Source organism: Leptosomus discolor, chromosome 5 (genome assembly GCF_034619465.1).
Source record: "Leptosomus discolor isolate bLepDis1 chromosome 5, bLepDis1.hap2, whole genome shotgun sequence".
Classification (NCBI taxonomy): Eukaryota; Metazoa; Chordata; class Aves; order Leptosomiformes; family Leptosomidae; genus Leptosomus; species Leptosomus discolor.
Window position 1 is genome coordinate 13,316,825 of NC_141395.1, and position 15,249 is coordinate 13,332,073.

The 15,249-nt window shown below is 41.6% G+C and overlaps 1 protein-coding gene across 2 annotated transcripts; it reads right to left on the reverse strand.

Annotated features, from left to right (window-relative positions):
• Window positions 1-1,210: 1,210 nt before the first annotated feature.
• On the reverse strand, window positions 1,211-15,088 carry EAF2 (ELL associated factor 2). 2 transcript variants are annotated; one of them, XM_086465397.1, is made up of 7 exons: window positions 14,950-15,088; window positions 12,113-12,207; window positions 11,287-11,423; window positions 10,400-10,545; window positions 6,646-6,823; window positions 6,557-6,603; window positions 1,211-2,051 (listed from the first exon to the last, which is right to left on the reverse strand). In XM_086465397.1, the coding sequence occupies exons 1-7, from the start codon at window positions 15,050-15,052 to the stop codon at window positions 2,005-2,007; spliced, it is 753 nt and encodes a 250-aa protein (XP_086321523.1). In that variant the 5' UTR covers window positions 15,053-15,088; the 3' UTR covers window positions 1,211-2,004. The 2 variants fall into 2 exon arrangements, with proteins under 2 accessions (XP_086321523.1, XP_086321522.1); XM_086465396.1 differs by having other exon boundaries at window positions 6,557-6,823.
• Between the last annotated feature and the right edge of the window lie 161 nt (window positions 15,089-15,249).

Genomic DNA, 15,249 nt, shown 5'->3' on the forward strand with positions numbered 1-15,249 from the left:
CTTCATTATCACACACCCCTTCCTATTTAGCACACAGGGCTTCTCCTCAGTCCTAAGGTTACCCGCAACATCTCAGCTCCTCACATTGCCTTAGCAGACTTCATTAGCAGCATGTGCCAAGAACCAAGTACTCTACTAGAGTTCCCATACCAACGGCTACGATCCATCAGGGAACTCAATACCCTTTCCCTCGAGAAAGGTCCAAGTATCTTATGGTGGCTGTTACATAGCATCCTTCCTCAAGGTTGCTCATTAGCCCTTTTCTCAAAGACCTGTTTATCCATGGTTATTAACTGGAGCTTTTTCCTTTGAGTATACACAAGAAAATGTTTTACTACTTATGACAGCAGCTTCAGGGAGCTGGAAGACTAGCAAGCTGTTACCTGGTGCAGAACACGGACCAGTACCATAGTTTGGGGTACAGCATGCAAGGTGGGGAAGCATCAGAAAGCAGCATTTCCAGTATTTCATTTCTGCCTGGTGGTACCAATAAAGGTTCCTTTGTGAGGGATAGACATGGTTTTGGCCTCTTAATCTGTCTAGAGGTAAGCACAGGCTGATACCCACAGCACAGTTGAGAGAATAAGCTGGTCTAGTACCATCTATTGTATACATTTACCCAGTATGCATTTTTTCTGTCTGCACATTCAGGCTTACATATAGGATTCAGTCCTCACAGTTTAGACAGCGCTGCGATTCAGTCACTGCAATCTAGCAAAGGAAACTTCTGAGCAAGACTGAGCAAGTTTATCTCATCACAATTCATCCTACAGACGTTTCCTACTGTTAGCTACAAAAAAACCCAAACCCACAACCCTTCAGGAGTCAACTACAGGATGAAATTTGGATTCCTACCGGCAGTTCTTCAGGTCTTGAAATACAATCTCAAATGAGGAAAAAATAAGACTAGGCAAAACCCTTTTCTTGTCTAACACAGCATCCCTTACCAATGGCACTTGGATACAATCTGGGATAAACGTTCATCAATCAGTACATTAGCACCACCAGAAACTTTTGGCAAGCTCTTATTAGGGCTTGTCTCAATGTAGGCAAAAGCAACAGACACTTAAGTCTTGCAGAGGGGGCGGGGAGCCCATATTAGCTACTGTTTCACTGCTTTCTATTTCTTTGCATGACCCTTTCACTGGCATGACTTCTATAGGTAGAAAGTGCAATTCTTAACAAGTAAAAACAGAATCAGACACTTGAGAATGATAAATATTGCTTTATTAAATTATTTTTATATTCCTACAAAGAAATTTTCCGATTTCCATTACAGAATTAAATGAAGAAAATTCATTGCTGTCTGCAGTTACCTAAATTTAGATACAAAAAGGTTGTACAAAGACCAGCCTATTCAAGTTGCATAAAAAAGGCAGAGAATAGACAAGTTCCCTTAGGAATCTTGAGGCTCAGAAATATAAAGTCCTATAATACAATGAAATTAAGAATTCAGCAATGTGTTGAACAATTGTAAACTGTAACTGCACTAGTGGACCACATTATTCAGCAGTTTCCTTAAAGGTATGAACTGTGAACTGAACAAAAAGCGTAGCTGACACGGCAGACCTCATTTAGTTGTTCTCCCTTTCACTCCCTCCAAGTAAAAGTTGTGAGATCAGCATTCAGCATTTAAATGATAGGAAGGAAACTTGCCTCCATAAATATCAGAAATTTCTCCATTCCGTAACTATTTATATAAAGTAACTAGCTGTTACAAATCAGTTTCAAGTAAAACAGGTGGCTGAGGCAACAATAATCAAAATCAGATCATACACAATTTTACTGTAAATACAGTAATTTGAAAGATAAACACATAACCATAGCACTGACAGGATATCAATGCTGCTGTATTATAGACATGATGTGTCAGTAGAAAATTAGGATGTCTATTATCAAAATTGAGGACATTCATTCCAGTCTCTGGTAATCTAATCTTAGTGCAAAACAGATGCTAAGACATATTTAGCAAAAAAGGTGATACATTTAAGGCCAAAAATTTGTTCAGTCATCACTATCGCTTCCAGATTCACTCAGCTGCAAGTCATTTCCTAGAAGAAAGAAAGTAATCTTATTAGTCATTTTCAGGGAAAGACTTTTCTTCTTTCAAGATATTCCCTTTCCCAATTAAAAGCTTACAAAAAATATCAAACAGGTCATGGGGGGTGATGGTCTTTAAAGGTCCCTTCTAACCCAAACTATTCTATGATAAGAGAACAAATGGGTGTAAACCAAACTCCCCAGTGACAGAACCTTAGAGAGATCACTTTTCTACAATTTTAAAACCTTGACAAGAGAGCTATTAGTTTATTAGCTACAAGTGCATTTATTTAATATCACCAGATCACAGAAGACAACACCTAGCTATCTTTGCCACCCACATTTTCATGCTTCATAAGTGGGAAAACTGCTGGTGAATGCAGTTTTGTGAAAAATGAGTTGTTGGGGTTTTTTTTGAGACACGTCTGAATGCTACTCAGCTGTGCTTGAAAACAAAGTGGTGTCTCAATCAAGAAGAGCAGCTCTTTGATGTACCATTTAAAGATGTATCAGTGACCTACTATTTCAAACAGGTTTTGGAACAAGTGAACAAACAAAACATCAAAAGAAATTTTACACAGCACTTCAATTTGGAGGCTACATATATATATTTTAAAATAGGGAAGCAAGAAGAAAGACTACATTGTGCTTGCAATGGATGTCCATAAGCTTAGGGGGTAGAAGGGAGGGAGGGAATCTTTCTAGGATGATAGAGAACTTAAAAAAATATTTTATACACACACACACACACACATATACACACACACAGAGCAGCCTGCTATACAGAATCTACATCATATCTAGCAACTTCACACATATTCTTAAGAATTTGTTCCAACTAATATACTTTTATTCACACCTCCCTTGCCAAACAGCCATTAAAATAGGAAAAAAAAAATAAAGGATGTCTCTCAGCATGTCAGGTTGTGCAGAAATGGCCTAAAACCCAAAGAAAAATCACTGAAACAGAGTAGGCACACTATTTTCATATGCCCTTTCCTCAGCTGCAGCACCCTTCACAGATCACTTTTGCAGATGGGTAAAAAAGTAACCTCAAGAGGGCAAACCCAACAAGACAACAAAAGATCCAATCTGAGCACCGGGCACATCACTTCTGCCAGAACACGGAAGCCTTTAACATGGCTGCATTTACCCTTCCTTTGTTTTCCACTACATCATGGCTAAAGCTTACAGAGTAGTACATGATTCTCTGCAACAAAACAGAAAACACTTAATGTAAGCCAAGAATAGTGAAGATGGCTGCTTCCAGCAATCTTTAAAGTACTACTGTAGAAAAAAAACCCTTTCCAGTCCTCTATAGAAAGACAATATTTACAGACATATTATCTTAATATAAATTCAAAAAGCTGTTTTGAAGGAATAAAATTAAATACTTTGTCAATAATTATTCAGGACAATATATTATTCCAATAAATAATATTTCAAGGCAGAGAATGGCATTAGTAAATTAAATTAATGCATCTATCACTCAAAGGAAAACTTACAGTGAATTCTTAGAAATCCCAGCCCTGTTATACACTACCTACTTTAGGAGAGGACTGGGAGTACGAACAAGAAGATAACCTTCCAAATAGTGATTCTGCAGCCTTCAAAAGTTATTTCAACATAGTTAATAGAAATTACACAAGCCCTGTAACACCAGCCAAAAATACCAATGCTTGTGAAAACCAGCAGATGGGAAAAGAAAGAACTCCAAGTTCCAGAGTCAGAAATAATGCATTAGGATTTACTTCAGAGAAAACTTTCTGCCCCATTTTTATAACCCTACCTCCAAAAAATACCTTCAGAAAGATGGCAAAATAACACAGTTGGTAGTTTTCAGACAGGTTTGGTGCAAGAATGGAAAGTTCATTTAACTAGGACTCCGAAGAAACATCTAAACTCTGTTGCACTTATAAGGCAGCAATAAAGCGGTAAAAACTGTTGAGTTCGGTTTTCACAGTGCCAATTGCTTATCAGCAATATTAACTGGGGAATTAGATTGCACTGCAAATTATGATATTTCCTAAACTTTTAAATCAGTGACCATAACACATTCAATCGAATTCTTGTGAGTTATAGGGGACTGGGAAACTCATAGGAGTGACCACAGAGTTTCATCAGAGTTGGTCACACCAACACCAAACTAACACAAGGGAAAATTATTTCATGACTAGCCGCTTGTACCAGCACTAAGTATCAGAAGTAAAGCTGTGCTCAATATTACAAGGCTCCAGAACAGCCAACTTAGGCTGGTTTTTCTTTGAAAAATTACTCCATCTAGCATAACCCTTGTTTAAACAAAAAGCTGACATAAAGCAACAATCAAATATTTATGAAGAACAGATTCATTAGTGCCACCATTTAAAAACTTTGTATAAGCCAAGTTGTGAGCCTACATAATCAGCTTCTGAAGGTAGAGAGGGGAAGAGGCAGTATTTGGGGGTGAGGGGCAGCCTTGAGCCCTGGATTCCTGAAGAGGTGTATTATGTTTATCTGACAGAAGTATTTGGTTACCATGCTCTAGACACCACCTCCTGTGTCTCTCAACTTCCACAAAACCTCAGCTGTATGATTTCTACATGCAAGACGAAACTCTGCTCTCTAAGCCTTCCCCCAGCCTTCCGCCTGCACACAGCAAGCCAAAGGAAAACTTCACCAATTACCCAGTATGGCCCTGATTCTACAGAGGTGCACAAAACCCGTCAGGCACATAAGCGAACAGACCGCAAAACAGGATTAGGCAAGCGCACAGCTTGTGCTGACATTTGTTGATTCAATATTTTATTTTTGTAAAACATTATTTGAGATGGAAGAAATGACTGTACAGGACCCCGACTGAGAACTTGCCATCCAAGCTAGAACCATGTGCTATCCATTTAGTTTCTCCAGGTTTCACTCTCCTGCCAAATTCCCTCAGCAAGGGAGCTAGAGAAACACATTCTCCATGAAAGTAACCGTTTCGATCTTTGTGTAGCTGAAATGTATTTTAAGTGTTAACCATACTGGAAGTTGGGGACACAATTACTTAAAGCAGTAAATAGATCTGTAACCATAACAGAAGTAAATGTGATTAAGCTAAAGATCTAGGCAAGCTCAGATAGTCAAGCCCAAGGCTTGGTGCTACAGACAGAGGTTCTACCTGTCAACGTGGTTCTTGTGCACCATCAAGCCACCGACTTCGTCTGCAACAGTTTTGATGTCATCATGTTTTAAGCAGTGTTTTCTCACTATGACTGTTGGAATTGGAGGACTTGGCCACCTGTACTGTGTAAGTGTATTTCTCAGGGGAAGCTTTGCCAGATGGGATTCTGTCACCAGGGGCAGAGCTTAATCTCGTTTTCATCACAGTTTTATTTGAAGCATAAAGAATGGAAAATCCCATTTGTGAATAAGGGTTGAAATAAATGGCACACTCTAAAGTTACGCAAATTATAAACATGAAGACATTGTTCTCTACAGTGACAGTAAAATGAAAGCAGCATTTAGTCCTTTGCACACACAGTCACAGGACTTTTCAGTCTGATCTTATCTGTTAATGCAGTACATAAATAACCAGCACAGATATTTAATTAAGTATTTAAATACTAGCTACTAAAAAAACCCTGTTCATGTTATCCATTAAGTACTGAAAGAAAAGTAGCTCTGCCAGAGTCTAAAATGTCAGTGTAACAAGTTTACATATAAATGAAAAACCTTACAGATCTTAGGCTGCAAACCAGGGTTGATGGGAATCTCTTCAAACCAAGAGCCTGCAGCTAAGCACCTAATTAAAAATGTAATCATATTTGAAGAGTCACCACAGCTGAATACTCACTTCTATGTCTGAATACTCCTGCTATTTAGGTAGCAAACTTTAGATTCTCTACCTAGTGGGATTTTTTTTTCTGTCCAAACTCTCCTCTTTTGAATACACTGAGCATTAAATTCCCGGCTGCGCAGCAACCACTTCTTGAGGAATATCACAGCTACTCTTCAAGATACATTTTTAGTTGCCTGAATGGCTGGAACAAGATAGTATCACCTGAAAGCAAATCACCTCCTTCCTTATACACAAAGGACAGTTTTGCCATGCTCTCCAGTGGAACAGTGCCACGAATAATAGCAACTGAAGGAGCTAAGAATACCCCATCTATTCTGTAATTCAGAGTACTGCAAGTATAGTATCTTTGCCATAGTTCTACCCAAGAAATTATAAGCATATGTTTTAGGAGTGCCCTGTTAGTTCAAGTATTTTAATACAAAATTACTATTCTCCAGTCCCAATGTATATAACTGGGAGGAAGCCAGAAGAGCTTAGGAGATACTTTCAACTGCATCAGCTTTAATTTAATATCTCTAGGGACCAAGAACCTTCTAGCCCAGTGTCTAATTCAGACGCTGCTGAACAATCAAACCCTAGGATCGCTTCCCACAGTTTCAATTATAACAGACATACTTAAAAACAATATGGTTTCCTTTCAGAATCTTAATGTCTGGAATTGTGCACTAAGAAAAGAACGGCCTTTGTACTTACGTAGTGTATTCATCATATGACCACCACTCTCTTGGGATCTGTTATGACTGGCATCTTTGTCAGGGACCGCCTGCTGTGGTATGGCAGACACAGTAGGCTGCGGCTGCAAATACGGCATTGACAAAGGAAGAGAGGGCTTCATTTCCTCGTCTTCAGAATCACTAGAACTATTTTCACTACTTGATGAAGAGGACGAAGAACTTTTAGAGTCAGATGAACTGTCAGAGCTACTCAGCTGGTCCATGACACTGGCTTCTGCTTTTAGCTCTGCAAACAATACGATTTGTTTCTCAGTTAACATTCATCATAATTGAAATATAAGGAGGGAAAAAAATAATGAAAGAGAAAAATCAACAGCAGAAATGAGGTACATGCATTATAGCAACTAAAAAACCCCAACAAAACCAAACTAAAACCACCAAAAGCCTCCAGAAGAAAAGGGCACAAGCAAGCAGCCAGCCTGTCATGTGGTTTTCTTCTCTTGTAGCTTGTGCACTTTCTCCTTTTCAAGCCAAGTGTTAGAACAAGGGTGTCTGTGAACCCAAATGCTAACCCCACATTCCACAGGGTAGCGCATCCCACATAGCCTTTAATTTCTGCAACTAGCAAGTCTTCTGTATTTTCCTTAGCATCCCTAAAGATGCCTCTCACCGACTAAAAACTGCAGTTACAATCACACAGATAAATTAGCTGCAAGAGGTCTGCAGCTGCACCCAAAATGCCTCCAAGCAGTTTGGTATTACAATCAATACATTTGTTTAGACTATGTGACATTTTGCTCAAAACCAAGTTAAGCACAAAGAATATCCAAAGGAACCATCCACAGTTTACTGTTAGGAAGATTTCACCAAATCCTTGTTCTCTTTATAGATTGTGGGTGGGGAGAAGCTAGAACAACGCGAGGCAGACAAGAAATACTGGAAATTAACAGATCAAACTGACTCAGCCAACTTGCACTCTTGATGAAATAACTCACCTGACTACAATAATATTTAGGAGAGTATGACTGGATAGATCACGCTGCACAGTATGCATTTTTTATATCTACTAGCTCAACTCCAACATACAGAGGAACTTAAGCTTTGCAGAAAGGGTACACATAATAATTGTGCAAAGTAGGGATACTGCTGAAGGGAGAAGTCTGAAACAGACCACTGAGTTATAATAGTGGGTGGAGATTTTATACAGTGACTTCAGGAGTTACCCAGGGTGCAGAAGTTCATTGTTATAAAAGATTGTAACTACCCAGATATTTGTTAGGATGGTCTTAAAAGGACTTGGAATATTTCAGGAACAGCTTTGATATAGCAGACATAAAAAGCAAGTAGGAGAGTGGCTCATCTCACTTCAAATTTACCCAATACTGAAAAACAGGTTGAAGATGAAAGTCACCAAGATGCAAAATGACTCAAAGCTTAATCATGAGAAGAAGGGAGAACAAAAGAATAAGCATCAACACAAAACTTCCATGAAGCCTTCCAATTCCGAGTTATCAAAGGCCACTTCTAAAGGAAAGGTACTTAGGCCAGTCAGCCTTATCAAAGGCCAGTATAAAGAAAAATGGTGTTCAGGAAAAATGGCACCTGAAACAGCACAGCTGTGGCTATGAGGACAAACTAACCCAATGCCAAGGATGAACAGAAAGTACAATAAAAGACCATACTGGCTGACTCAAACATAAGAGAAGGAGAGGGGGAAAAAAGAAGAAAAAATAAAAATGGAAGCGTCCTCCTGTTACTAGGGACACACATAAGAACACCTTAAGGAAACAAAAGTAGGCAGAAAAGCTAAGGCAACAATTAGGATGTGGCTAGCCAAACAATCAAGAAGTCATTTAAAAATAAATTCTAGAGAAGAAAGGCCAAAGAAACAACCGATCTACCACCCATCCAGAGCTGTAAGTTAACTGAAAGATACAACTCCAGTCCTATGCATTTAATTCCACTTCCTCCCTGCTCTCACCAGTGTCTAATAGAGAAAAATTTTAAGTGAAAGGCTAACAATACCAAAAACTGCCTTGAATTCTGATGTAATGTTATCTGACAGAATTTAAACTGAGACTTTTCAAACAGTGAAGGAAGGGCTGCATGTATACTAGACAACAAAGGTAGAGTGATTCCCGCCCAAGAAAACAAAGTTAGTAACAAGTTCAAGGTAGCGTACTTAAGCAGGAATAGTCAGTTACACAACCATGGGATGAAGAATGATTAAGTAGGCAACTCTTCTGAAGAGCCTGCGAGTTACACTGGATCACTACACACAGTTCTACCACATCGTGCTGTTGTGGAAATAACAAGCATTACACTGGGACATGATACTACTTGGTCTTTGTGTATAAAGATGAATAGTGCCTCTAAGACAGTCTTCTTGCCAGGCTCAGCACTGCTAAAACCATAGCTGAAACAGTAAATGTATTTAGGCACAATACTTCAGGAAGTTTTTGGACTCGATTTAAGATAGCTAAAGGAGTGTGACAATGCATCGGGGATCTAGAAAACTTCTAAGGAAAGACTGAACCTGCTGGCATCATTTTGCATAAAGAACGGGAAAGACGTAGCAGCTTCTGAGTACAGGAAGGACTGCTCAAAAGCAGCAGAGTAATCTGATCTATACTTGCATGATAACTATGAAAGTAGCAACGGCTTTAGTGTCAGCTTATTTGTTAGAAGAACCTGAAGAGCGAGGAGAGCAAAGCCCTGGAATGGACTGCCAGAGAGCACACAGGATCTGTCACTGGAAGGCTTTAAGAACAGGTTAAAAAATTATGTCAGAAATCTGACTTTGGGACAGAAGGATGCACTATATGACATTAAAAGGTCCCTGCCATCCCTGTTTGTCAATTATTCCACATTCTTTAGTGGTACTCAAAATTGGACTGGCACTACACAAGAGTTTGACACATGCTGGCAGCCACTTTGGTGACCTGCAATATGTTTGACACCACCACTCTCCCCAAAACAGCAGACCACCAAGAAAAAACATTATTTTATTCCTTGCATTGAAGTACTCCCTCCTCTTTGCAACCTTGAATGTATTCTAGTACTGTTCTGTAGTGTAGATTTCTGGTCAGAGTTTAAAACCAAAATGGAAAAAAAGAAAACCCTTCATAATGATATATCTAAAAAAAAAAAATCTGTTCAAAGGAATTTAGAACATCTTGGGAGGCAGATGTCAATTCCAGTCCATGAAACTGCCACCTGTCAGCATTTCTGTAGCAAGTAACTACCACCTGCCATCTTCCTTGTCCTCCAAAAGGAAATAAGGCCTCCTAAGAAGTGAAATACGAGTGTTGCACCAAACCAGAGTCTCTCAGGAATACAGCCACACAGCACCGTTCAAGGCCTGATTTATATAGGTTTTTAGCTGTCTTTTTCATTGGAACCTCATCTTTCACAGGGTCTTATCCAGTAATTTAAAATGTATTTTCAAGTTCCAGAGCACTGTAACCTGTACATTTGCTGACTGCAGAGAAAGAATGAGGAGCGATGTCAAAACGCAAGTGACGCGGTTGGTTCCAGTGCCACAGCACAACCAGCTATGTACTTGATTAAAGTAGCAGTGGAACACAGAATCAAGGAGAGAGTGGGACCTCTGGCATTATTAAGCCTAATGGTTCATCTGATTTTTTTACCTTCGCGAGTTTCAAATACTGCTTTGCTACCACTTGAGCCAGAGGGGTCATCTCCATATCAGGGTACAGGCTTACATAATCAGCTTCTAGGGTAAATCTCATCATTTTTTAATTAAAAAAAAACCCAAAACCAAACAAAAAACCTTGGCTCTTAAAAACTAATTGCTAGTTAAGAGCAAAGGTTTTAAAACTTACATGCCAGTGGAGCTTACCTCGTTCAATATCATCCATAGGAGAAGGAGGAAACATCTTTTCTTTTGGTGGGGAATTTTTAATGTTGTTTGGAACCTTAGTTGCATTTCGCATTTGCTGCTGTTGCTGCTCTATGCGAGACTGGACTTTACTGCTTCCTTCAGCTCTGTGTGTAAAAGCAAAAGATTACTAATAACTAGAAGTCAAGATGCAAGGAAAGAGGCAAGAATATAGGGGATTCTTAAGTTATGGAGTTATTTGTCATGCCTTTCTAAATAGCATCATTAGATTTCTAGGTGCATTATTCTACTGGCACCTAATTATATATAGATGTATTAAAAACAGTTTCTTTTAATACAGTGCTGATAACTTTTTAACTCTTTGACACTTGATTTGTTTTTATACCTGGCTACCCAGGATAATAATAATTCTGCTAGAAATTACTTACATGGACTCAGCAGCAGAAAAAAACAACATTAAAAAAAACTTACTATGAGAAAAGCAAGCCATTAATATTACTGAAACACATCACAGAATTTAGCTTTTTCGATTTCCTCACGTAGAAGTCAGAAGACAGTAGGCAAGCTGTTTTCCAAACTTTTTTTTTTTACCCCCTCTAAACTCATCAAAGTTACCATCTATTTCAACAATGTGACAGTTTTCAGTTAAAACAACCAACCAACCAACTATTCCCATTTCTTCTGCCAGTCAGACTCGAAAGCTGTGAAGTTGGTATGCTGAGAAAGCAGGCTTTTCACTCTGCTGAACAAGGCCAGGTACATCATTTCTAAAAATGATGGTTTGCTAAGAATAGTAATGGGTAGTTACGTTATCTGCATTTAGACTCATTAACAAATCGATTTTCACAATGAGTAAAGCACAGTTGTTTCTCCTGTAAATCACCCACCTGGTTTTTTTCACAGTGATGTTGCTACTAAGTTTCTCTAGGCGACATTCTCCAGTGTCATGGTTGATAATTAAGATACATTCTTTTAGGTAAGGCTTCTTTGAGCCCTTGAACACAGTCACTGGTGGAGTTGAGCCCTATTAAATCAGAAGTCCAGTAAGTGTTACTCCTGTAGTCTTTTTTTTTTTTTTTTTTGTTAGAAAGAGCAATCCATCACAGTGATGACAAGTTCACTACAAGTGATCATTTCTAGCCTTTAAAAAGGTTATCGGTTAATTCAAATTCGATTCACAGTAGCCATGACCAAAAGCAGCCAGTGTTTGACTGGAACGGGATTTCACCCAGCTTAGCTTAGTTTGAAACTGATTCAATGCCTATTTCCCACTGAGGGCATGCTCGCTGTAGGGCTCCTTTTACCAAAAGGGGTTTCAGTTACCATATCAGCACAGCAGTAAAGCATGGCAGGTAGTAAATTTTCCCCTTCCAGTCTTTCCTGCTTTAGAACTGCACTAGAGCAATAAATACCAAGGGGAAACTTGCATTGCCAACATCCACATGAAGCTTTTCTGTGTACGCAACACTTCTGGGTCATCCTACAGCATATTTCCAATGCGGTGGATACACTTAAAGTTACAGCGCAGCTGTTTAACCTTTAGGTCTTTCGTAATTTTACATTCTTAGAGCAATTGTTTTTCTACTCTAAAAGCCACACAAGCAGCTCCGAAACAGCACTGAAACTTCTCATCCTTCTATATTCAGTATATACTTATGACAACAAAACAAATCATTCCCTTCGGCCCACCACTCTTCAGCTCACCCCACTCACCTCAATATTTGGCAGTGTTATTGTCACCTGTTCACCTTTGCCAACTTCAAGGTCTCCTTCACAGGACATATCAATAGATGCAGGCTTAAAGTCATCTAAATATAAAAACAAACTGGATTATTTACAGGCTCTTCAGGAATCCTACAAGTGTAGACACTTTTTAATTGCAGTTGGAGCCTGTTAAGTTAAAGCCTTTTTTGCTAGTGTACCATCTACCATTCCCCTGAGCAGATCATTCCATAAGTCAGCAGAATTCAAAATCGAGACTGTTTTCTCAAGATTCTGTACAAGCATTAAAAAACCTTTCGGTTAAAATTAGAAAAATGTTTCTAGGTTTTAATGGATAAAGGGCCTGAACAAGCTGTGTTACATTTCAAAAGATAAACCCTCACGTAATTACTTTCAGAAAAAGTAATAAATAGTTCTTGAAAATGTTGATCCCAAACATGGGAGATGTAGACAAGTGACTGGAAACGCAAAGGGCAACATCAATCCTCAGTATCTATTTCTGTATTCATTTCTGATTTTACCAAAACACACAGTCAGAAGCTGACCAGAACTTGTGTTTCAGTATATTTGTTTTTGTCAAAAGTGAAATTACTTCCCAATTAAATATTAATTTCCTTTTTGCCTTTTTCAACATCTAAAGTATTGATTAAAATAAGTTTTAAACAAAAGAAGATAGCAATTCCTGGTCCTTCTCAAAAACCTGAGACATTGAAAACCAGCACGCGTTCAGGCACCAGTGCTGCAGCTATGTAACCTACCGTTATCTGTAAAATCTCATTTCCACCACAAATGAATCGGGAAGGGCTGCAGCTGAAAGGCCTGCCTGCACAGATCTAGGGAGATAGGATGGCATCAAGAGGCTCTGCAAGGCACGTGGTAACATGTGGGTTCGAACCCGTGGTTCCAGCAAACGCAGGCGCAGGGCCAGCCTCGCACCCCGGGGATGCCCGGAGCCTTGCCTCGCACGCCGGGGACAGGCACGGAGGGACCAGGTGCATGCAGGGGACCCACCAGGCGGCACGCTCCCCAGCCACGCGCTCTCCTTGCCTCACAACCCGTCATGTCACCCGTTGCGGGTCACAGGTGGCAGCGCTCTGTGGCGGCTGGGGAGCTCCCAGGGCAACACCACTGCCTGCAACCCACTGGCCAGGCAGCACAGACCACGGCTCTGGCTCGCACACCAACCGGGCACGAAAACCAAGCTTCCAGAGCTGGCGGGCAGGACGATGCACGCAGCAGAAGGCTTTGAGCTCGGACACAGGTAACAGCCCCTGCTAACAGCCCCTGTTAACCTTCTTCACCCCAAAACCCCACACGTTGTCTCACAGGGACAAGCGCACCACAGTTCCAAGGTTTCTCATCAAATTAGAGAATGTTTGCCTTAATACACGGCCACTGGGTAGTTAACACTTTAGAAAATTAAGATACCGATGCCAGTGTCCATAAACAGACTTCCGATCTTAACTTTTAACCAGCAGATGTCTTCCCCTTCACTCACTTGTTAACAAAAGTTTCAGGTGTCAGAGAAGGATACTTTCGCATGTGCATTTGACAGACCCGATGAACATGCCAGTTTCTATGTCTCATTTGTTGGAAAGGAAGAGAGATTTCAAAATAGATTTCAGAATAAATCATCAAGTTACAGGAGTCAGCAAGAAATCATAAGGGTAGGAGGTACCAGACGTGGTTTTTAGTCCTCTTTAAAATTTCAAGTTACAGCATTTGTTTAAATCCATTTATAGCTTTTCCCCGCTCCCTCCCCTCCCACAGTTGCAGACAATCCTACTAAGTGCCATTCCATTTGCTCACAGAAAGCACATTACCCATCTCGCTGCACTGCCTGAAAGCATACAGGACGTTCTACGTGAGACTGAATCTTGGGGATCAGTCTATAAATAATGAGACATCAAAACCAGACGCAGCAGTCCTAAATTACCAGAACTATAATCCTGAGAGCATTTGTTTCCTAGCTACCCTCAGAATCTTTGAGCACACACCTCTCTAGATAGTAATTATGTACTCAGGGAGGGTATACTGGCTTTGTGATTAATACTGCCTTTAACCTTTGATTACTGAATTGTACTTAACTTCTAAAATCTAAGCAGGAAAGAGGGCAAAGCCAGCGCTTCAGCCCAATTCGCTTTTCAGAGGAACTGCATTGAGCCACCGTTCTGGACGCCAAAGGTGTAAAAAGTGAAGTGAGTGCCCAGAGAGCAGCGAGGAGCAGTACTGGGGTACAACGGCCTCACAGCAACACGCTCTCCGGAGCAACTGAAACCTGACCTGCACCCCATTACTCCCGACATGCCCGACCAGCACCCCAGCCATAGGGACCCGGTTCCCAGGCGTACCTCCGAATCCCGGGTCAAAGACAACCGACTCATTTCAGCTTCTCGGTCCCTGATATTTCAACCCCCATCAGGCTACAACCTGCCTACGGAACAGATAAGCTCCTCCACAGCCCAAACGAGGGGGGGGGGGGGGGGGGGGGGTGTAGAGAACTAAGCCTGGCCACAGCACAAACAAACCCCGCAGTAAAGTTTTCCCCACGTTACCCTTCTTTAGCACCCACCTGCCTTGCCTCGCCATACCCTTCCCTCACACCGAGACACCCCCCGCCACCGGGTCTGCTCCACTCCCACCCCAAAACGGGTCGCAGCACCTGCCCGGACAGCTTCCCCCTCTTCCCCTCCCCTCAGGGGACCGGGGCGGGGGGCGGAGGGGGGGGAGGGGGTCCGGGTGCCGCCGTCCGGCGGCACCCGGACCCCCTCCCCCCCCTCCGCCCCCCGCCCCGGTCCCCTGAGGGGCTGCCCCAACCCCACGCTCACAGCGGACGGTGTGGAAGGCGCAGCGCGGCTGCTTCTCGAAGGTCTCGCCCAGTTTCAACACGCGTTCCTTCGCCTCGCAAAGCGACGGGACCGCTCCGTTCATCGCGGCGCCTCAGACCGCGCCTCAAACCATGGCGAGACCGGGCGACCCCCGCCGCTACCGCCGCCGCCGTCGTCGCCCAACATCCCTCGTACCGCCCGGCCACGCCCACGCGCCCCCCACGGACGGTGGACGCGCCCCCACGCCGGGGTAGGCCCCGCCCACCCGCTCTCTCCATAGGCTACCGCTGAGCGGAGCCC